A 24,899-nucleotide genomic window follows, 5' to 3' on the forward strand; every position below is an offset into this window, starting at 1 on the left:
ATGGAAAACAAAACTGAAATGACTGAATTCATTTTGCTGGGATTTGATGTCAAGCCACAGATGCAGTTAGCTCTCTTAAGTCTTTTCTTACTGATATACATCATCACTCTGTTGGGAAATATTGGTATGATTGTAGTCATAAATGCTGATTCCCATCTTCATACACCTATGTACTTTTTCCTGAAGAATTTGTCTTTTGTTGATATATGCTACTCTTCTGCTGTTACTCCCAAAGCCATATTGGATTTAGCTATGGGGAATAAGATAATTTCCTACAATGGATGTGCAACCCAGATGTTCTTCTATTCTCTTCTTGGAACCACAGAAGCTTTTTTCCTTGCTGGCATGGCATATGATAGATTCATTGCAATCTGCAAGCCATTGCTTTACCATGCTATGTTGTCGAAGAAAACCTGCTTATTTTTGGTGTCACTTTCATATTGCTTTGGTTTCCTCAATTGCTGCACACAGACTGGCTTCACTTTCAGTTTATCCTATTGTGAACCATGGGAGATCAACCAGTTCTTCTGTGATGTGCCAGCTGTCATGAAGGTATCTTGCTCAGACACTTTTACAAATGAAATTGTGCTCCTAGTCATTTGTGGGTCTATTGTGTTGACAACATCTCTAATTGTCCTATTATCATACAGTTTCATTGTGTCTGCTGTCCTTCATATACCTTCTCTAGAAGGGAAATGCAAAGCTTTTTCAACCTGTACTTCCCATGTCATGGTCATAAGCTTATTTTTTGGGACAGCTTTCTTTATGTATGGACAACCTGGAGCCATGTCTTCTCCTAATCAAGGCAAAGTTGTGTCTGTCTTCTATACCATTGTTATACCAATGTTAAACCCTTTAATCTATAGTCTAAGAAACAAGGAAGTCAAAGATGCTTTGGCAAGGCAGCTAAAATATTTATTTGGCTGATATGTTATAGGATAATTTACAATTCAATGGAAGAGACTCCAAAATAAAGGTAATACCATTAAAATATATCAATGAGTGTATGTTGTCATGTACCAAGAACAAGACCATTAATAAACATTAAGCTTTTTTTTTAAATATTTAATGCTGATTTAATGGGTTATGTTTTCCAGTATTTCAAAACCATAGGCAAGAGGAAGTTTTCCCAGTGAAATTCTAATTTGCTAAGTAGCAACAGTTCTCCAAATGTAAAACTATTCCAATTTCATTCAAGACCTAGAATATCTTAAGGCAGACGTCTTTCATATTATTAAGGCAGGGCACAACAGTTCTATCTTTTCCTTCCTAGTAGAATGTACCTGCTTAATGAAAAAGATGGAAAAAGCAAGGGAAAGCAATGGTCATTGACTAAATAGAACAATGCCTTCATTTCTCATTAAATTCTGTGAAAGAAACAGGGTATTGTACAACCAAAGCCTTTGCTGGAAACATCTGCAATTTTAATGTGCCCTTTCTAGCCACTGTCATTATTTCACATTTTGAGGAGTTCTTAAAATAGATACTTGCCTATTTTACAGTGGTGATATAAAATAGATATAGGAAACAAATATTCTGGGTGTTTTTTTTCTTGGTTTGTTTAGTGATTGTGTTATGCTGTTTGGTTCTTTGTTGGTCAAAGCTGTAAGTCAAATGTATACATTTGAAACAGATTTAATATTGCTGTCAATTACATATTTCCATCCAAAGTTTGTGCTTCATTCAATAAGACATCAGTCACCCTAAACATCATGTGACTTTTATTGGTTATGCCAAGATTTTTAAGATTTGAGAGGTGGGGGAAATAACATTCATATAAGCTCCCTTTATCCTGCAGTTTCCTGACACTACATTCTGTGTGTGTGTGTGTGTGTGTGTGTTTGTGTATGGATAGATTAGATTAGATTAGATTAGGATTAATACAGAGAGATAGAGATTCTCTCATTAATGGCCTAATAAATTTGGGAAGAATACCCAATGTATTCTTAGTTATTGAACTAACCCTTGGGATTTATATTTTAACTTCATTTCATGGGCTAAAATAGAATATATTGATCTACAGTATTAGATCATTTTAAATACTGCACCATTCTTTGAAGAGCTATGCTCTCAAATTTAGTTTAGCACTACCTGTGATAATTCTATAAATATGATAAAAATCAGCAGCTGTTGTAGAATTAAGCATCCTCTCTAGGAGTGGATGAAAGCTCCTATTATCAATGGATGTTGAATGCTCCAAACTGATAGTTCAGGATGATAAATGTTTCTGTTTTGTTTCTGTACATTTTATGTACATCTTTTTGTATCTTTGTGTGTTACACTGTATGCTGTCCATTTTACAAAACCCCATGTCTCACAATAATAAAACATGATAAATTAAGATTAAAATCATAAAACCTTCATTAACAATACAATAATAAAAACAGAATAAAGTTTTCAATTGCTGAAACATCTTGAGTACTGTCTAAAATTGCAGTGCTTCCCCTTAAAGCTACTGTATGCATCCTTTGGAACCAGCTATGAAATGGATTATGTAATTCCATCAGATCCTGGATGCAGGAGAGAGAAATCTTCTGAGGCCCTGCTCTTCTTCATTTCTTTTCAGTTTCTTTTATGTGGTGATCCATCAGTGGAATTATTTTGTCTGGATTGGCTCACCTGAGTAGTATCCAAAAGATATATAGGAATAGTTTCTCTAAATTAGGGACATTGAAATAGGAGTAAGAAGAGCTGTTTCAATCTCAGCAACTGGAAGCAAGAAACCGACTGGTAAGGAGATAAGAGATTATCAGTTTCTGACCCCAGAGCCATGTTGGGGGAGAGTGGGATGGTAGGGGGAACACTTAAGGATTTTTGTTTTAATCCCATGGAAACTGTTTCAAGGGCCATAGGGTTCACCCTCAGTCACAAAATATTACTGCTGTTTAACATGGACTTTGCTGTTTCAGAAACATGAATTCCCCACAGGAGTATGGAATAAGCTGTGTGACCTCTTTGATCTGGGCATCTGTTGCAATAGATAAATTGATGCACGAATCACATTGTTTCCTAGGTTTGAAAAATGATTATTTTAACTTCAGCCTCAAAATATTAGTTGCATTTAAGTCCCACTGAAATCAATGACACCCCCTCCCCCAAATAGTTTCCAGTGGAGTTTGATGGGTGGTGTACAACTAGCTTCCAATGAAAATGCTAGTCTGAAAATCAGAAACATCACTTATGATGGGAAGAACTACAAATGATCCATAGTAGATTCTTTACAAGAATGCGCTGTTTTTCTTGGAAAGCAAATTACACCAATACATAATTCCCATTTGGGTTAGTGTGTCTTAAAAGTGTGTTATACTCAAGAGATCATACTTATGTGTAATACTGGCCCTCAGGCGTAATGTGGTGTTCATGGTTGTGTTAAATTTGAACACAGAAAAGAAAAAAAAAAAAAAGATTAGCAGAATACATTTGCTTCATAGGCTAGTAAAGAAACAATGTGTTGAGAAGTTAGATGGAAATACATTTCGAGTTTGCTCCAGTTCCAGTCCTAGTGAATGGGAGGATGAGATATGCACTGTGAGTAAAAACGCGGAAGCTGAACATTGCTCTTAAGGAAGAGATAGGAGGATTCCAGATGAGTTCATTTAGTTTGGTGATTCAGTATCCAAAACCTGTGCAAAGAGATTTCAGTGGCACTTCAAAATCATCTCATTCAGCATGTAAGACTTTGACATTGGAATTCATGTATCTATTCAGTGTGTATGTGCGTGTGTGTGTGTATAGTGTATATATTTGTGTGTGTATGTGCATGTCTGTGTGTATGTCTGTGTGTGTGTTTGTGTGTATGTATACATATATATATATATATATACACGCACACACAGACACACACACAAACACATACTCTTGCCTTCAGTACATTGTAGCTCAAATGCTTTACAGTCAAACTGCATAAAACGTGAAACAACATTTCAATAAATTAAAAGACAAAATCAGTAAGCTTGGCAGAAATTCACTGCAGGAGGAAAATAACCAGTGACACAGCAAAATGAAAATGAAGAATCTCTGAATATAAGCAGCAGCAGCAGCAGTTCCAAGAACAAAATCCTGGATCCAGCACAGATTCAGTGGAGTTGGTCTTCTCTACAATGTAGAGAGTCAGCAGTTGACTCATTAGCAGCAAAAGGGAAGGTTTAGGATAGCAATAGTGTCCAGTTCTTTCTGATAACCTCCCAGTTGTGATGACTGTCATGGTTTGGCCAGATTTTTGGTCAGGAGCTCAGGAGGGCAGTGCTTCACTCCGTAACTAACTGCAGTCTTTCAAACTTTTGCAGAAGTGGTTACTGTAAACCAGATCAGAATTAATCTTAAAACTAGCAGCTTGTAAACCTAAAAGCAATTCAACAAAAATATGGCAAGATCAGATTTGTGTATACAGAATAAGAAGAAATGGCATGAGTGGGTGGATGTGGTTTTGTGTGTGTTTATTAAGCAAGCAAATCATAGCAATGTAATACTGATGCAAACAAACATGCAAATAACACAAACATTGCAGCACTGTGGGACTTAAATTAACAGTTTTATAAACAGTCCATTTATGAAAGAAGATTAAAGTGAGAGGGGAAATTAAGGGAAAGGGCTGGAAATTTGTATCCTAATTTTCTTGAAATAACTCAAGAAAATTTGACCAGATAAATGTTTTAAAGATGTCAAGCATAAAACCCATCACAATGAATGACAATTTTTTGTTCTTTTTTTTTTCAATTCAGTTATGTAATATAATTTACATCTATTCACATGAGCCTTTCCCTTTGACATTGCTGACACATAACATGCCAGTGTCCTTTTTCTGCAGCATTTCCTACCGTCAGCTGTGCTGATGGTTTGAGGAAGGAAGGAAGGAAGGAAGGAAGGAAGGAAGGAAGGAAGGAAGGAAGGAAGGAAGGAAGGAAGGAAGGAAGGAAGGAAGGAAGGAGGGAGATAACATGTCCACAAGTAGCTGCACCATTCCCTAAGAGCTCAGTTCATGGCAAACAAGATCTCTTGCAGTCACCAGAAACTGGAACTTACATCCAGTAGCTAGAGTAGGAAATGTTCTAGTCCAGGGCAATATATGAATCTTTAAAAGACTACAGAACTCTTACCTGTGTGGTTGTTGTACTCATCAACATCATGATGCATGATCATTCATCTTCTAATAAAATAGCAGGAGGAAGGAGTATTAGGTAGGTTCGCCGCCTTGAATTATCTATAAAAATAATAAAGGTGGGATTGAAAATACATACATACATACATACATACATACATACATAATACATTTTAAAGGATTGTGTGAGGATTCCTGCCTGGGCAGAGGATTAGGCTAGACAACCTTCCAACCCTATAATTCTATTCTATGAAAAAGGTTATTTTTGTTGCATTGGACAAATATTTTGTATTATATGTTTTGTTTTTTAATGCAATTTATTTGTAATGAATATGCTACATTCACCAAAAAACCCATAATTCAAATATTTTAGTTCTATAAAGTTGCTTTCTTCAACACAGTGCAAAGTAAGTTTATTTCCTTCTCAATAGTACATCTCCCCTCTAACTCTCTGGTGCAGTCACTTGTTCTTCCCTAAGGCACATCCTAGTAATATAGCTTTGCTCACTTGTTTATATCATTTTTCCCATTCTTTATTTAGAATTTCTAACTTCGGCACTGCTATATTCTTGTCTTCTAGGCAATGTCTAAAAAAAAAGTTTAATTCTTTTTCCTTCCCCACCCTGGAGACATTTCTAGTATTTAACAGCGAAATCCATGTAGGTGTATTGCACTTTTAATTTCAAATAATTCATATCCATTCTTGTACCATTTCTTTAACAAGGTTTCTGTGCTGCTCAGTTCCAGATGACTTTTAATGGCTTAGAAGCCACCAAAATATTAACAGAATATGATCCTGATTGATAGAGCTCTTCTATGTATACCGTTATCAGATTCTTATGCATTACTAAAATGACAGTAATATTAGTGTTAATGAATGTGCATCTCTTTCAGGTTTCTGCTTACAGAATTTCACAAACAACTATTATTTCACTTGCATGCTGACGATGACCTCTGCCGACTTTCACATGTGGTGCAAAGGCAATTATCTACTCAAGCACTGATTTCTAACATTCACAGAAATATTGGCAGGTGACTGTTTCTCTGACATCTCCTCTAGTCATAATCAAACGATGGAAAATCATACTGAAATGACTGAATTCATATTAATTGGCTTCAAGGATCAACCAAACGTGCAGAGAACTCTCTTCTTTCTCTTTTTGGCAATATACATCATCACCCTGATGGGGAACATAGGCATGATCATAATTACAACGGCTGATGCCCAGCTTCATAGCCCTATGTATTTCTTCCTGAAAAACCTGTCCTTTTTGGATGTTTGCTACTCTTCAGTCATCACTCCAAAAGCAATGCTGAGTTTTATAACTGGGAACAAGACCATTTCCTACAGTGGCTGTGCAACTCAGATGTTCTTATTTTCTCTTTTTGGAACTACTGAGGCTTTTTTCTTGGCTGTAATGGCATATGACCGATTCATTGCCATCTGTAATCCACTGCTGTACCATATCATCATGTCAAAGAAAAAGTGTGTTTGCCTCCTATGCATCTCTTACTTCTTTGGTTGTATCAACTGCTGCACCCAGATTGGTTCTACCTTCAGTCTGTCATTTTGTGGCTCCCTTGAAATTGACCACTTCTTTTGTGATGTCCCAGCTGTCATGAAAACCTCCTGCTCAGCCACTTTTGTGAATGAACTTGTGCTCCTTTCAGTGTGTGGCTTTATCATTGTAACCACAGCCTTGGTAGTCCTAGTATCCTATGTCTACATTATTGGTACCATCATACGCATACCTTCTGTCAAAGGAAAACAAAAAGCTTTCTCAACTTGTACCTCGCATTTGATGGCAGTCAGCTTATTTTTTGGGACAGTTTTTTTTATGTATGCACAACCTGGGGCTTTGTCTTCTCCCAATGAAGGAAAGGTTGTATCACTGTTTTATACAGTTGTCATCCCAATGTTGAACCCCATCATCTACAGTTTGAGAAATAGGGAGGTTAAGGAAGCTCTGAGCCGACAATTAAGGAAAATTGATACATAGCTTCTAACATACATTTGTTAACTAGTGACATTTGAAATACTGTTGATGTTTCTCTCTATATGTATGGCATTATTTCATTTTCATTTATTTTTCAGATGTGGATTTTTCTGAAGTAATTGTTACACACAAACACCAAACATATATTTCAATAATTTTTAATTCAGTGTTCCACTGAAAAGAAGTATGTCTGGTAAACCTCATGATATTTCTGAGAATGTTTGGGCAGAGGATGCTAGAAGTCTACGTTACCAAAATTGTGACTACTTTGTATCCTGAATCCAGAAGAAAGTCATGTATCATGGTCCCATAAAAATAAGGAAGATGTAGTCATGTAAATGAGCAAGCAAGTGCTATCATGAGCATTTCATTTCCAAATAAGTGTTATTGATGCAGCTGGAGAGTAGTGATTAAGTATTTTTTTTTAAAAAAAAAATCTGTTCAGTCAGGTCCGAGTCTCAGTGCAAATTGGATGGAATTTGCTAGGTAATGGAAATAAATTAAAAATTAAGTCCCAAGGGTTTAAGGTCTGTAGCAAGAAGTTGAATAAGGGGGTAAGGTGAGTATGAGAACTTATAGGTGGACATTAAGGTAAAAATAATGTATCTACTGCTAGACAGCTTGGAATCAGTACAGGGAATTAAAATTTGAGACTTCCAGACAAGGGACGGGCTATCCCAAAGAGGGATGAGACAGAAATGAGACTAAGAGCAATTAGGAAAGATATAGTAATCAAATCAAAATTTTATTACAAGTCAATGACCCAGACTAAATAAAAGTTATTAAATAAAATCTACAAATTGGAGTACAAGGTAAAACATAAAACATAAAATAAGACATAAAACATAAAACATAAAAACATAAAATAACATGTGCAAGATAAATATATATATATATATATATATATATATATATATATATATGCCATCATGCTTGCACTATTTTTCTGTCAGCAATGTATGAGTTTTACAAGCTGCAAAAACAAGAGTTACCTTGGGGTTCTTATCTGCTAGTAAAAATTGCACATAAAATTATTCAGTCCATCCAAAATGGAATTGGAAGGAGGGTCAGGAGCTCTTTGTGTATGGCTTGACATAAATTACAGTATAACAGAATATGAGTTTGTGTTTCAGTATCACCATCTTTACAAGGGCAGTCTTTCTGCATATGGAATTTTACGAAATTCTCCCTCCAGTTTGCTGGTGGCATAATATTGAACCTTGGTAATGTAAATGCTCATAGATAACAGTAATTTTTAGTGCTGGCATTGCTGGCTGCCAGCCAGTAAGATAGCAAATTGGATGCCTGCCCAGTCCAGAGGTATGTAAACTCAGGCAGACCTTTTAGAAGCAGAGTCCTTTTTACCTATAGCTACCAATAGCAACTGTAATGTAGTCAAGGCTTGGCAAGGGTCAAGACCAGAAATCAAATAAAAAAACACAGATCCAAGGGAAAAGACAAGAAAGACAGTCAGGTAGAATCCCAAACTCAAAGCACAGTATGACAAGGTAAACATGGTGGGATAATCAAAGCTCCACCTGTTTTGATGCAACGGACACAAAAAGGGGTGGAGCTTCAATTTCACCATCACAGCCACAATCTTGACATTTTTGACTATACCCACTGAGTACCCCTGGAAAGATATAGAAAGCACTGGAGCCAGGTATAAAAGAGACATCCTCAGGGGAAAACAAGCAGAAGTTTATGACTAGGAAAAAATTAAAAAAGGAAAGGAGCAGCCTAAAGAAACAAAAGGGAAAAAGGACTACTGTAAATAAGGAAGAAGTAAAAGTGAGAAAGCATAAAGATTTCCCCTGTAACACTCTTCCTCACTAGGATTTCATTTCCTAACAGGAAGGAGGGTCAGTTTGAGGAGTAGAAAAAATCCAGAGTCTTGTCAGCAGAGACAGGAGCTAAAAGCTTCACTGGCAAGGAAATCACCCACTGAATCAACAGCTTTTGCAGCACTACTGTCATGAGTACTGATGGTGAGCAGGAGGGGGCCCCTATCCAGGTGGCAAAACACATGCGTAGTACTGAGGAGTTAAGAGACACAGATCAGACCCGCCTTAGCTCTTGGGGTTTATCTGTCTGTTTTTTTCCCACGCTTCTTCAGTTTGTTAGGATTTTCTGTCTTATTAGCAGCAACAAACATAGAGACCTAATCCTCGTCTCAGCGTGTTTCCTGACTGTTAGGACAACTACAATCAGTAGTGATGACATTAAAGCATGGAGTCTGCAACTTTTGTTTTTGTTTTTTTTCCACCTGCAGATTTTTAAATAAAAAAATAAAATATAATCTAAAAGGACCAGTAAATAACTGTGCCGCTCTGACTCTTTATGATATTGCTATAAAAGCTGAGTAAAGTAAGTCCAAAGCCCAGTAAGTTTTAAGGTGAAAGCTTTGAAATTTAGCTAGGCATTGATTGATTGATTGATTGATTGATTGTTTGATTATGTGTCATCAGGTCATTGCTGACTTTCTGCCACATAGACCTTCTGCACATAGACCTTCTGCAGGATTATCTATCCCCAACTTGACCCTTCAGGTCTTACAATGATAAATTCATTGCCGCTGTAATTGAGACCATCCACCTTGCTGTTGGTTGTCCTCTTTTCTTTCGTCTCCCAGCAGTATGGACTTCTCAAGAGAGCTGGGTCTTCACATAATGTGCCTAAATTTGATAATTTGACTTGTGGCTATTATTTCCAATGGATGATGGTTCCTCTGAGAATAAGACTTTTACATTTGTTCCCAATGGGGCTTGCCTTAGCCTTAGATTAGGCTAAAATGGTCAGGCCTGGTTGATATTTGAATAAGAGATCATCAGGGAATACTTTTGCTTTCGGCTGTTTTGGGAAGTAAAAAACAGTCAAAGAAGCTAGTGACAAATAACTTCTGTACTATTGACAATAAAAATGCATGGACATGTCCGTAAAGTCTCCAGGAATCAAAGAAGATATGACTTCTACTGTATACTGAAAAGGGTAGAAAAGAAAAGAAAAGAAAAGAAAAGAAAAGAAAAGAAAAGAAAAGAAAAGAAAATGGTAGTATGTTCACAATCATAAATGGTGATCCTCCTTTCTCTCCTATAAGAATTTCATGTAGCAAGGGTAATTGTCTTACTGTTCCTCCAAAGAGCTCACAGAAAGTTCCAGCTCTCTTCTCAGATCCTACTCCAAAGCACACTGTGTGAGGAACATTAGCAGAGAAATACATCTAAGGAGGATTTAAATCATGTTTTGACATTCAAAATGTGACCATATCAGTTTATTGTGTTCTTCATGTCCCAAGAATATGTGGAACTATGAATTTGAAGTAGGCTTTAGACCCCTATCAAAAGGTTCACATCTCCAATGCCATTTCAGTACTCTTCTTCAAGTCTGAATCTTATGGAATAAAGAAAAGCAAATAGTCCTTTGAACAAGTACACAGATATAGACCATGTAATCAGGGTTGAGAAAGGCATGACTCAAAGGAATTATGAGGCTCCTAAACTTTTTGGCAAGGGATGCGGTGGTGCTGTGGGTTAAACCACTGAGCTGCTGAGCTGGCCGATCAGAAGGTCGGCGGTTCAAATCCATGTGATGGGGTGAGCTCCCATTGCCAGTCCCAGCTCCTGCCAACCTAGCAGTTCGAAAACATGCAAATGTGAGTAGATTAATAGGTACCACTTTGTGGGCAGGTAACGGCGTTCCGTTTAGTCATGCCGGCCACATGACCACGGAAGTGTCTACGGACAAACGTCGGCTCTTCGGCTTTGAAACGGAGATGAGCACTGCCCCCTAGAGCCAGATACGACTGGACTTAATGTCAAGGGAAACCTTTACCTTTACCTTTACCTAAACTTTTTGGCATCCCAGAGCTTCCTCTGAAACCATCAGCAAACTTATGAACATGGTTGCTGAAAACACTATTGTGTTTCATTTTGAGATGAAAAACAGAATGCACCCGGTGGGGGAGGGGGGACAAATAATAACATGTAGAAATTGTAGTCCTGCCCATCTGTGTGTTATGGCCATGCATACTTTGTGTCACCATCCTATGCACTTCACATTTTTGCCTAGCTGTTGAATCCTACAAACAAATCTTAAGTGTGACCATGATATGAGGAATCATCACTTACAAAACAAATCTGTATGTTAATGAAAGTATATGCATAGCATAAACATATCAGGAAGCATTGAATAGAGAAATGCTTACATAGGAAACAAGTTCACTGAAATGTATAGCATTTTTATTCAAGCTTTAAAAAAAATAAAATATGATGCGGAAACTAACTGAAACAACATTTGTAAAATAAGAACAGAGGGAATGTGATGGATATCCATCTTAATTATATGCAGTTTGTATGCACAAATTACTACAGTTGATAATATCTGATATGATAACTTGAATGCAAATCAGTCAATATCTGAAAGTTTCTAGACCGTATTTAACTTTTAGCAATTAATATTCAACATTGATCTTTATTCCATAGAATATAATAAGTAAATTATTAAACTTTGATCATCACTTAGTAAGTCAACAAGTATTTTCTTTTGTTTCTTTTTTAAAGGTAACATATTGATCCTCAAATGTAAAATTTGGATTTTAAAATCAGTTATTCAACTTAAAATTTGCATTTCAACGTTTCAACTTTCATAATATTTCTTCTGTTCAACATTTGTTTCATAAATTACTTGAGATGCAGGAGAGCAATTGCTTATCACTATGCAGTACAAAATAATAATTTGTTGACCAGAATTATCCAGAGGTATATTGGGGACTGTGCTCTAAAAATACTTAAAAATAGTTAGTGGGATTAATTGCCACCTATTCTTTTATATTTTATGTTAATCAGTCTGATTTACTAACAACATTTGGAGAAGCCCTGAAAACTATCCAAAACCCTTTGCAGGGTTCAACATAAAACCCATGGCTAAATTCAGCTAACTTATGATATGAAGTTTTGGAAGACTTACACAACCCTGGAGTGACACAGTGTGCATCCCTCTCTTAGTTGGTGTTTTACCTGCTTTCTGCTCTGCTGAACAAACAAGACAGCTAACTATGTTTTAAAGTAAAAAAAAAAAACACAATATAAAAAGCTAAAAATGTATCATCATCATATGCTATTGAAATCATTCAACAGTTATAACCTTCAGAGAGTGTGCACAAAAGTGAGGGAGTCTACAAACACTGAGGAAGGCAGGGAGGGAGGGAAGGAGGGAGGGGCATCTGGGCACTATGCTGTCCCTTCCATCCTCAAAAAGTGAGCATAGAAATGGGGTGGTGCTAAACATTTTATAACAAGTTGTTTCTATTTCTTGAGTGTGTTGTTATTGTTGTTTATTCATTTAGTCGCTTCCGACTTTTCGTGACTTCATGGACCAGCCCACGCCAGAGCTTCCTGTCAGTCGTCAACACCCCCAGCTCCCCCAGGGATGAATCCATCACCTCTCGAATATCATCCATCCACCTTGCCCTTGGTCAACCCCTCTTCCTTTTGCCTTCCACTCTCCCTAGCATCAACATCCTCTCCAGGGTGTCCTGTGTTCTCATGATGTGGCCAAAGTATTTCAGTTTTGCCTTTAATATCATTCCCTCAAGTGAGCAGTCTGGCTTTATTTCCTGAAGGGTGGACTGGTTTGATCCTCTTTCAGTCCAAGGCACTCTCAGAATTTTCCTCCAACACCACACTTCAAAAGCATCTATCTTCCTTCTCTCAGCCTTCCTTATGGTCCAGCTCTCGCAGCCATATGTTACTACGGGGAACACCATTGCTTTAACTATGCGGACCTTTGTTGTCAGTGTGATGTCTCTGCTCTTAACTATTTTATTGAGATTGGTCATTGCTCTTCTCCCAAGGATTAAGTGTCTTCTGTTTTCCTGACTGCAGTCCATATTCTGAGACGGGCAGCCATATGAATTGAATAAATGAATGAATTTTAAAAATAATGGATTTAAACTTTTAATCTTAGAAAGCCTAAAATAAAGACTTTTTTTTTAATGCTTTAGTATTTTTGGACCAACACTCCAGTTCAACTGTATGATTAGTACCATAACTCATTTAAGCTTGTTGTTGTTTATTCGTTTAGTCACTTCTGACTCTTCGTGACTTCATGGACCAGCCCACGCCAGAGCTTCCTGTCGGTCGTCAACACCCCCAGCTCCCCCAGGGACGGGTCCGTCACCTCTAGAATATCATTCATCCACCTTGCCCTTGGTCGGCCCCTCTTCCTTTTGCCTTCCACTCTCCCTAGCATCAGCATCTTCTCCAGTGTGTGTCTTGAGTGTATTGACATATATTTTACTGGTGGAACGGATTATTCTTTTCCACCTGCTGGGACCCAAGGGGCAGGGCAGACTGGGGAACCAAGAAGAAATCGGGACGTTCATACAAACTCTCTTCTCACTTTAAGGTGGATTGTTCCTGGTGAGTGACAGAAGCAACATTCCCTTTACTTACTTAGAATATATACATCTTTTTATTGAGAACTCTCCAACCTGTCCCCACTCAGAACACTTCGGGAATGGATGCACTAATTCTTCTTTCAGAGTGGACCCTGCTTCTCTGCCACTTTGGCCACAGAAATGTCTGTTGAGTGTTTTGCTTTACTCCATCTTTTGCTGTTATTTCCTTATGGCAATGTTTACAGGAAAGTAAGCACGTTATTTTGTGAATATTTTGCTATGTAGGTAAATTTTAGCAGTTAGATCTATTAACTTTGTAATGCAAATATAATGTTTCCACTTCCTCTGCTCTCTCTTTTCAAACATTTGATATATTTGATTCATTTCATATAAATAATTATATAAAATATAATTATATGGCTTATTTTTAATACTTGATGCACCACGTTGGCTGTCAATTACATTTATTCACTGAAGAACTGTGTTCTTTAAAAAGACCAGTTTCTTCTTGTGACTTAAAAAAAAAAAAAAAAAAAACTTCTTACGGTCTCTTGAATTCGCTCAGGCTAAGAGATTCTTTAGAGAGTGGCTTCTGGATATTGATTATCAGAATAAATATTCCTAAATCTATCTCAGCATGGTTTGACCATCCCAATGAAAAACAGCTAATTATATCAATTCCACAGTTGTTGTATTTGATGCAGGCAAGTTTTGTGAATATGCAGAAACAATTGTTCTCAGGCTTACATTAGCAATTACTTTGTATTTTTGTGATTTTTGCTATCTATGATTAATACCTGAGATTTTGAACTTTAGTAAATGATTTTTGTCTATATTGTCAATTAATTTTAAGTTGAGTATTTACTTCCTCTTTCGATACAAATTTTATTTAAGAATTTTAGCATCAATAATGTCCACAGCTGTATCACTTATCTTATTATGTGTACTCATCCCATATTTGTACACTTGATTTTATTCTGTTCTTTGTTTCTTTCTCTTCTTTTTATTTTATTTATTTATTTATTCCATTTATATGGCCGTCAACCTCAACAAGGGACTTTTTAATGCTGTCATTCACCAAAATTAATAAACTCTATAATTTCCAAATGCCTATTGATACATTTGTTTTGAACTGAGAACTGCTGGACAAAATTCTGAGAAATCCAAGAGTTAGGGATGTAGTTAAATAGACAGTTAGATGGATAGTTAGATAGATATAAGGATATTATTTCAGGTTGTTGAAACCAGACCACCACTATACACTGGAATTGAATATACCAAGCATTCACAGGATGTTCCTCTAATCCCTTTTTAAACTATCCATCACAAAATGTTCTATGCAGAATATGTTTTAGTCATTTTAGTGACTATAAACCCTTTTTTCCCTTCCTTACAAAATAATAATTACTTTGTTGGATGAGATTCATATGTTTGAACATACCATAGCAGTCATGGGTCATAGTATACTCTCCAGGCAGTGAAGCCATTAAGGCATTCGCAGATTGTTAAGAATATTCAGAATAACCATAATGGATAGCAGTACCTGATAGATGTATAAATATAGCTAACACCCCATTCCCCAAAGTTAGCTAAATCAGAATGCCGCATATTTGGCAGTAGTACTGTATATGACCAGTTGATATGCCCCAGGTGACGACTGGGGAAGGCAATGGCAAAGCACCCCGCTATAGTCTGCCAAGAGAATGTCACAAAAGCAGCGTCCCCCCAAAGGGTCAGATATGACTCGCTGCTTGCACAGGGGACCTTTCACATCACATATGACCAGTTACATTCAGAGAACATGAGATACTATAATTCATTTTAAACCAAACAGTTCTCAGAATTCTCCCAAGCAGAAAACACAATTCCTGTGATATCATTTTGATAAAGTTTGATAAATCAATAGGCCAATATTTTTGCCTCAAAGAGGTGCTTCACAATACTGTTTGCCTCACTGGGATGCAATGATGACATAATTCTCTCCACTGAGGTGTTTCACACCATTCTGGGGGTCTCTACTGGGAAAAAAAAATGCTGGAAGAGGCTTTTGTGTAGTTTTGCTTTACTCTTTAGAAGTTGTGGGGGGCAAATATTGCTTCACAAATCTGCTTCAAAGACATGTTTCACTTTTAGCTCCATTTAAATGAAGCTCCCCTTGAATTTTGCATAGCCCTCTAAGATAGGTTATTCTAATGAATGTCAGAAGATCCTGTGATAAATTTGAATGTGATGATGCCAAATAACCTTGTAAAAGAAGGAAAGGTTAAACATAGCAATAGTCACATGATGAAATATTTATTTATTGCCTTAATATCCCAACATTTCTCAAAGTATTATACAATTTTTCATAAATGCATTTTTTCCAAATCCTGTAGTAAAGCAGGATCAGAGATCCAGTCATTTAATGTAGGGGTAAACAATACTATGTATTTATACAATTTATATAGGTTCCTATCTCACAATTAAGCAACTCTGGGCAGCATACATCAGGGCTAAAACAGTCAATAAATACATTAAAATATATAAAAAACCAAGTTATTTACTCCTATTCTCTTGCTTAAGAGGTAAAGCAGATTCTTTTATTTTTCCTTTCATGGGTCTGAAGAGCAGGGATTCTAAGGCAAGCTAAATCTATTAGTAATGGGAGTGCTCGGTTCCTTATTCTTATATATTTAAATTATTTTTGTCTTACTTCCTCATCAATGGAAGTGATCAATCCTCTAAAAAAAATTTGTTGGCATGTTTTGGCTTCCTATCTCCCAATACGCACTATTTACAAGCTATTTTCTGTAATATAATATCCTTTTTGACATCAATTTTCAATAAAGAAACATAATTTATGGACTTGACTTGTAATACATTAAATAATTTAGAAGTGCATTTTTATATGTACCTTTTGATAGCTATATACTGTCCCCAGAATCAAATGCAAAATGCTATAAACACCACTGGCAAGGGAGCAACAATAAATCAGAACAACTGTCCTCATAATCTCTTTGTGAGCTTTCTGAATATTTCTGTTCATCCACTGTACTGGTTTAGCTAGAGCTCTTGACTGATCTCTTCTTATGCTTTTGCTTCTTGATCATCTCATCGTTTCACAGAAATAAAATAAATGTTTTTCTCTCTCTGCCTCTGTCTCTCTCTCTCTCTTAAAAAGTGTGATGCATTGCAGTACATAACTATACTGTATCTCTGTAGTTGCAGATCATATGGTAAATTGGTGAAGGGTATTCTTTTAATTCCAAAAAGTTTTCTGCAGGGCTGAGTGGCAGGTCAGGGTTGAATATTCATAAATGCATTGGCTGGATTCAGATATCATACTAAGTCATGGTCTGTTTCACAGTGGTTACTGAATAAACCACAACTGGCTGAGTTATCACAACACACTAAGATATAAATCATGGTTTACAAAGGGCAACATGCTTTGCCAAAATTTTATGGCTTATCATGGTATGTGATAATATGGGCCATACACTGTAAATTTTATATCTAGCAATTCTCTTCTGTTGACAACAATTTAAATATAGTATTATTCTTTAATCTAATTCTATCTATCAATTATGTATACAGATGGTGTTGTGATGCTAGGTTATGAGTATTTATAAACACATGCCACTGAACTATAAATGTTTGTTTGCTTTCCCTTCTACAGCACCACCATATTTTTCAGAATGCAAAGAGAGAACAGAACAAATGCATTTATCTTGGTTGGGTTTCCTGGAAGCTTTGGATTACAGGTTTCACTCTTCATTATTTTCCTGATTATATATTCATTGACTGTCACAGAGAACATTGTGATCATTTTACTCATCAGGGTGAATATCAATCTCCATAAGCCTATGTATCTGTTTTTATGCAATCTTTCTTTCCTGGAGATCTGGTATGTCTCTGTCACAATCCCCAAGATGCTTGTTGGCTTTGTGATGGAGAAGAAGGAGATTTCCTTTATTGGTTGCATGGCTCAGCTGTACTTCTTCCTAGCTCTAGCATGCACAGAGTGTGTTCTTCTAGCTGTTATGGCCTATGACCGCTATGTGGCCATTTGCTACCCATTGTGCTATCCAGTCATGATGAGTCAAGAGCTCTGCATTCTCTTAGCAGCTGGTTCCTGGATGAGCGGCTTTTTCATAGCCATGGGGAAAGTCTATTTTATTTCACGCCTTAGCTACTGTGGACCAAATGTTATCAATCATTTTTTTTGTGATGTATCTCCTCTTCTCAATCTGGCCTGCACTGATATGTCATTGGCTGAACACATGGACTTTCTACTAGCTTTGCTCATTCTCCTTGTTCCACTATCTGTAACAATTGCTTCCTATTTTTATATCATCTCCACAGTCCTCCACATCCCTTCAGCCAAAGGGAAGCGGAAAGCCTTTTCCACATGTGCCTCACATCTTCTGGTAGTCACTATTTTCTACTGTGCTTCCCTTTTCATCTATGCACGTCCAAGGGCCCTCTCATCTGTTGACTCCAACAAGCTGGTATCTGTTATTTATACTGTTCTAACACCACTCCTCAATCCAGTCATCTACTGCCTGAGAAATCGGGAATTCAAAAATGCCCTCGGAAAAACTATTACTGGGACTTTATAGGTTCTCAGTCAAAGTGGTTACTACACATCCTGCTTGCCCTGGCATAAAGACATCCCACAAACTGTTTGTTAAGAATATGTATCCATGATGGCATCCTCTTACCCAATACAAGGGTACCCTCCATAAGTCTTTTCTTGATGTGTCATAGTTGTGTTTTCTGGCTTCTACAAGCACAAGCAGTGCTACACCATCTCTCTGGAATGCTTCATTTTGTTGTAGGCAATTTCTCTAATGTCATACCAAACTCTCAGTGAGGTTATTTTTAGACAGAGGTTTATCATTCTCACAGAAGACTAGTACATGAGTAGATAGGATTACCATTCCTCCTGTCACTGAAGCTTTCAGAAGATGACAGATCTGTGTTCAAAAATAAGCCAAATGGCAGGTTGGTTGGTTAGGTACTGGGGAGAAGCATCTCATTGCTGACAGCTGTCACTCAGACAACATGAAAGGAGACTAAAGTCTTTGTCCCAGGCACCCATCCATGAAAACATAAGCCTGCCCTGCCCTGAAGAGCAGTTGGTGGTATTTTTTCTCAACAACAGTTGACACTGCATGGATGGGGAAATTTAGCCAGGGAATCATGCCATGGTATCAGGAAAAGGGGGGAATATTGTTGAGTGTTTGTACTATGCTAGCTAAGGATTATGTACACCCTCTAGAGGGTGCCAGCTTGAATAACAATTAACTGGTTAACAAAATATGAAAATATGTATTCACCAATTAGGAAACACCTATATAGGCAAAAATGTGTGCAATAAGAAAATTTTATATTCATTTTTATCCTGGTAATTATTATTAGTTATCATTGTTATTTCCAATCATAGAATTCATGGAGTAAAACAGCCTGGAAAATGGATGATTCAGCTTCCCTTTCCACCGACAAATACATATATAAATAATATGGATTGCAGGGATATGATAGTGATGCAACCCTGGCTCAAACATTTCAGTCCATGTATGAGGGTGGTGGAACAAAAACAAAATACTCATCTCACAGGGTTGTTGTTGTGGGGAAAATAGGAGGAGGAAGGATTATTAGGTATGTTCACTGCCTTGAGTTATTTATAAAAATAATAAAGGCAGGATATAAAGTAAATAAATAATTTTAAAAATAGATTTATTAAACACATCTACATTAGCCTTTATTTAAAGAAAAAATGAAAACAAAAAATAGAGCTGCAAAGAAGAATTGGACAGTATGATTTCTGTTGGACTTGGCCACAAAAGTGATCCAGATGTTTTGAGTTATACAAGGCTGGTCATATGATGAGTAGCACCTCTCTGCGTGGGTAGTTCTAAGAACTAAAGAAAGTGACCTTTGCCTATCAGTCCATTGACTTAAATGTGATAAGGTAGCTATGTTTTCCACCCCATATTTCTATAATGGTATTTTAGATGCCCAGGACAATTGTCTTGGTAACCCTCAATACGTATGGTGAGACTGCCCACTCCATGTCTAAAATGATAACCATACATCAGTCTCAGAACATCATGAGCCCAGTATACACTGAATAACATACTTCTGTACTCTTGATCTGTTGTTTTTGGGGGGGGTGGGGGTGGGGGGTTTATGTGTTTGTTTGCTTGCTTGCTTGTTTTTTGGTGACAGGGTAGATTACAACTACGCTGGTTGTTCATGGAGTGAGAGCCTCCCTATTATCATGAATAGGTTAGGGTATTTCTTGAGAAAATTTTGACTGTTTGTTTATTTATATATTTATTTATCACATTTGTATGGGTGACAATCTCACAGGAAGCTACTCTGGGCAGCATACAACAATCAATAAAACTATATATATATATATATATATATATATATATATATATATATATATATATATATAAACAATCATTATAAAAATATATATTATTAAAAAGAAAAAAAAAAGCACTATAAAAATGTTAAAATATACAAACCACACAGAAAGAGTAAAAAGATTAAACACAATGGAGCCATCTAAGAACATCTCCGAATCCCTGGGACCCCCAGGCCTAGTGACATAACCAGGTCTTAAGGGACTTCCAGAATGATAACAGGGTTGGAGCTAACCTGACTTTTTTGAGGGGGGGAGGGGCGAATGTTCCATAGGGCAGGCACCACAGAAGAGAAGTCCCACTTCCTGGGACCCGCCAAGTGTAGGTCCCTGGCAGATGGTACCTGCAAAAGGCCTTCTCTGCCAGATCAAATGGGATGAGCTGGTATAATTGGGAAGAGGAGGTGCCTCTGATAACCTGGTTCCATGCCATGAAGGGCTTTAAAGGTTAAAACCAGCACCTTGAATTGGACCTGGAAACAGACTGGCAGCCAGTGCAGCTTGCAGAGCACAGGTATAATATGTGCTCTTTTGGGAGCACATACAACTGCCTACGCTGCTGCATTCTGCACTAGTTAAAACTTCTGGATACTCTTCAAGGAGAGCCCCATGTAAAGTGCATTGCAGTAGTCCAATCTGGAGGTGACTAGGGTATGAGTGACTGTGAGTAGAGCATGCCAATCCAGGAAAGGGCACAACTGGCACACAACATAAAGCTGTGCAAAGGCCCTCCTAGCCACAAGTGCCACCTGTTCTTTGAGTAGGAGTCATGAGTCTAGGAGGACCCCCAGATTATGCACTGGGTCTGTCTGGGGCAGTGACACCCTATCCACCACCAAAGATGGCATAGTCCTAGAACCAGCAGGCCCCCAAACCCAAAGCCAATCAGTCTTGCCAGGGTTCAGCTAAACCCTGTTTGTCATGAGTGCCGTTGAGCTGAAGACATCAGCGCAATGGCACACATGACAATAGCAAGGAAACAGGGGAAAGGGCTCAAGATAAGTAGCCATCAACTCACAAAGACTGAAGGACAAGAAACAATGGCTAAACGGATCGCGAGGCACACCCAAGCTGTTAGCGCTAACGCAACGGAGATCGCCCAGCTGACAGCAATCACCGGAGGAATAGAGAAACCGATGATGGGCGATCCCGGAACGCCAGCGGGGCCTCGCAACCCCTCACCTACCGGCAGGACAACGTGTTGGACAAAGGGGGGTGACGTAACCGCGAGTGAGGGGGCGCTGACCGGCGCGGGGTATTTAAACCCCGCACCGGCGCGCTCCTGTCACTCTCAGCTTTTTTCCTATACTGTACCTACACCGTGAATAAATCAGAGCCTGTTCCACAGAACCAGTGTCTGAGCATTATTCAGAGGTAGGCAGCGCATGACACTGTTGTCCCCCATCCAGACCCTCACAGCCTCCAGGCACCAAGATAAGATATTCACAGCATTGCTTAATTCACCAGAGGCAGAGATGTATAGTCGAGTACCATCAGCATTGATGATACCCCTCCCTGTGGCCGTGGATAAACTCATCAGCAGCCTAATGTAGATGTTAAATAGGAAAGGGGAGAGCACCAAACTCTATGGAACCCCAAGGGGCCAAGGGTGGGACCTCTTCTCCTCAGTCACCACCAACTGGAATTGACCCTGAAGGAAGGAGGCAGACCAGCATAACACTGTGACACCCACCCCCAATCCTCTGAGCTGATCCAAAAGGATACCATAGTCAACGGTATCAAAAGCCACCAAAAGGTCAAGTAGAGCAAGGATGGATGTACAACCCCCATCTCGCCCATGCCAGAGATCATCCAAAAGTTTGACCAATGCCATTTCCATCCCATACCCAAGTCTGAAGCCTGACTGAAAAGGATCCAGGTAATCCACTTCATCCAAGGTCCTCTGAAGCTGCTGTGCAACCAACTTCTCAGCCACCTTCCCCCAAAAGGAGAAGTTAGATATTGGATGAAAATTGTCCAGTATGGTGGGGTCCAGAGATGGCTTCTTGAAGATAGGACAAACCAAGGCCTCCTTAAGAGATAAAGGAACAATCCTTTCACTCAAAGAAAAATTAACCAGCACGAGAACCCATTCACATTACACTTCCTGGGCCGCTTTCACAAGCCAGGAGGGGTATGGTTTAAAGAGTGGATCGCTGAGCTCCCAGTCCTAAGGACCCTATCCACTTCCTCAGGTCCAACAGGTTCAAGCCATTCTCACATAACCCCAGGGATCTCCTCTGTACTTGCAACAAGGCCAGCATCCAACTGTGACTGAATCCAAGTGATATTGTCTGACAGATGCTGAGCAAATTCCTCCACACATCCCTACAAAAGGTTTCCTGGGCCCCCTTTACCCAAGAGGGCTCATATCACCTGAAATGGGCTATAGGGTGGCAATCTGCCACTTTGTTGCCCTTCCCACCACAAGGTAGGCCTTTATAGTGGTTCTAATCCATGTTTGGTCAAGTTCTCCCTTGGCTGAGCACCTGTGACCCATTCATTGTGACATCATAATGCAAGCTCTACCCTTTTATACTTGCATTGTGACATTACATTCAAATATGTAAGAAGTATAGTTTAGATTGTGATATTGCAATACATGTTTCTTTACTTGTCCTTCCTTATCCCCCATGTGGACATCCAGTCAGGCTTGTATCTTTGTTTCAGAAGGACAATTCAAGTGCTTTGTGTTAAAGTGAATCTGGATACATTTCTTTGCTATCCCTTCTTTAACCAAATTAAGGAAGGTTTGTCACAAAGCATCATGATGTATAAATTAGAACCTTTACTTAACCTAAATTTAAATTATAAAACATAGGTATGCATTATCCCAGGGACTTTGTGATTTTTGCTTATTATGATAAAGCTTTCTAGAAATATATTTAAGGCTAATTAGTTCAGAAAGACAAACAATGATCAGATAAGGGAACTGATTTGTCCCTGAAGGGGAAAAAAAAAAAAAAACTGGTTTATCTCTGCCTACCTCCACTCCAAATTTTGTAGTGATGTTTTTCATCGCTGTTAGGAAAAGAGGAATTATGAATATACATTAGAATTGCAAATGTAATTGATTGTTGATGAACAAAGGTAATTGGTCCAAGACAGGGATTTGGTTTCCTGTGTGTGAAGAGACACTTCAAATAGCAGCATCAACATCAGCCTATTTTCTGTGACTCTGAGATGCATTGTGCTTGATTGTTTAAAGTGGAATGAGGTGGGGTCAGACAAGATGTGGGAAATTTTAAGTATGAAGATGAGATGGGAAAGAATTCATTTTTGATTTATCAAGTATTTAGAAATCAATATTTCACTGAAATTAAGCTACATTAACTCATCATTTTCATTTAATTTCACTTTACCTAGAATGTATTGATAAACCTGAGTAATTAGCATGGTGTGTGCATCCTGAGTATATCTTCATTGAGGTAAATATTTTATTAATAATTTTATAATAGATTGATATAAATTCATAGTACATTATTCTGTATCTGTCCAGTGTTTGAAGTTTTGCATGTATTTTGGGTTTGACTAACTTGACCCATTATCAAATTATGTTGGAGTAATGGATGTTGGAGTGGTTATAAATGGAGTTGTTTATAGATGGAGAAAGCATAATGCACAATTAATTTATAAAAAAAAAAACTTAGACAAAACTTTTAAGGATAGACACTACCATCTGTAACTACAAAATGAAATTAGATAAGTTAAATAGTTTATATGTATAGGTGGCCATTAATTCTGATCTATATATTACAGTTTTACAGGTGTTTTTGCAACAAAGTGAAACATTTTTTGGGGGGAAGTAAAATATTGCACTGCTACTTCATAAACTTCAATAGTGGCATATAGCATTAGTGAAAATCATTGAAACCACAGGGTACAGCACTTAAACAAAATGATTGGTTAGATTGGTTTCATTTCTGGCAAAATACCTTTTAAAAATATTTGTGAAAATGCCTATGAAGATATCTTCTTGCTTATAAACAGATAATTTAAAATTAAAACCTTATTGTTAAGCTTCATATCTCCATACTTGTTGTATCTAGTGGAATATAATTCAACATCCATCCATCCATCCATCCATCCATCTCATCTGTCTCTATCATCTATCTTCCATTTTTGTCTTGTGTATTAAGCTTTTAATTAGATATAGATAGATAGATAGATAGATAGATAGATAGATAGATAGATAGATAGATAGATAGATAGATAGATAGATAGATAGTCTGGTGAGTGTCCAAGCCACTGTCTTGGATGAGACCCAGAGTATCCAGGAGTACATCAGTAAGATGGCACCTAAAGATGAGCTGTTGAGAGAATGTCTGAGGCTACAGGAGACATGGAAGGAAGATCAAGCAGAGGAAGTCCCATGGCAAGACAAGACCCTGCATGGGATGTACCATTGACAGATAGCTGAGGTGGCTGACCTTGGGAAATCCTGTCAGTGGCTGGAAAGGGCTGGACTAAAAGGCAGCACTGAAATCATAGCAGCACAAGAACGGGCATTAAGCACCAGATCCATAGAAGCAGGGTTCTACCACACTAGACAGGACCCAAGGTTCAGACTATGCAGAGAGGCCTCAGAGACAGTCCAACAAATAGTGGAAGGGTGTAAGATGCAGGTAGGAACAGCATACACTTCACAGCACAACCAAATAGCTGCCATTGTATACAGGAACATCTGCACAGTGTATGGGCTAGACCCCCCCAAGTCCAGGTGGGAGATTCCACAGAAGGTTGTAGAGAATGACAGGGCTAAGATCCTGTGGGACTTCCAGATCCAGACAGACAGGCAGGTACTGGCCAATCAACTGGACATTGTGGTAATAGACAAGGACCAGAAGACAGCAGTGGTGATAGTTGTAGCAGTGCCAAGTGACAGCAACATCAGGAAGAAGAGTATGAGATGCTGGAGAAGTACCAGGGCCTGAAGGAAGAACAAGAGAGGATGTGGAAAGTGAAGGCCAAGGTGGTCCTAGTGGTAGGTAG

The 24,899-nt window shown here is 38.0% G+C and overlaps 3 protein-coding genes across 3 annotated transcripts; all 3 read left to right on the plus strand.

Moving 5' to 3' along the window:
- LOC134496447 (olfactory receptor 9S13-like) lies at positions 1 to 927 on the plus strand. Its single transcript, XM_063302176.1, has one exon. The coding sequence runs from the start codon at positions 1 to 3 to the stop codon at positions 925 to 927; it is 927 nt and encodes a 308-aa protein (XP_063158246.1).
- Positions 928 to 6,171: 5,244 nt separating this feature from the next.
- On the plus strand, positions 6,172 to 7,098 carry LOC134497292 (olfactory receptor 9S13-like). Its single transcript, XM_063302958.1, has one exon. The coding sequence runs from the start codon at positions 6,172 to 6,174 to the stop codon at positions 7,096 to 7,098; it is 927 nt and encodes a 308-aa protein (XP_063159028.1).
- Positions 7,099 to 17,166: 10,068 nt separating this feature from the next.
- LOC134496448 (olfactory receptor 6A2-like) lies at positions 17,167 to 18,090 on the plus strand. Its single transcript, XM_063302177.1, has one exon. It carries the CDS (start codon positions 17,167 to 17,169, stop codon positions 18,088 to 18,090), a length of 924 nt encoding a protein of 307 aa, XP_063158247.1.
- The last annotated feature ends 6,809 nt before the right edge of the window (positions 18,091 to 24,899 follow it).

Source organism: Candoia aspera, chromosome 4 (genome assembly GCF_035149785.1).
Source record: "Candoia aspera isolate rCanAsp1 chromosome 4, rCanAsp1.hap2, whole genome shotgun sequence".
NCBI classification, from domain to species: Eukaryota; Metazoa; Chordata; class Lepidosauria; order Squamata; family Boidae; genus Candoia; species Candoia aspera.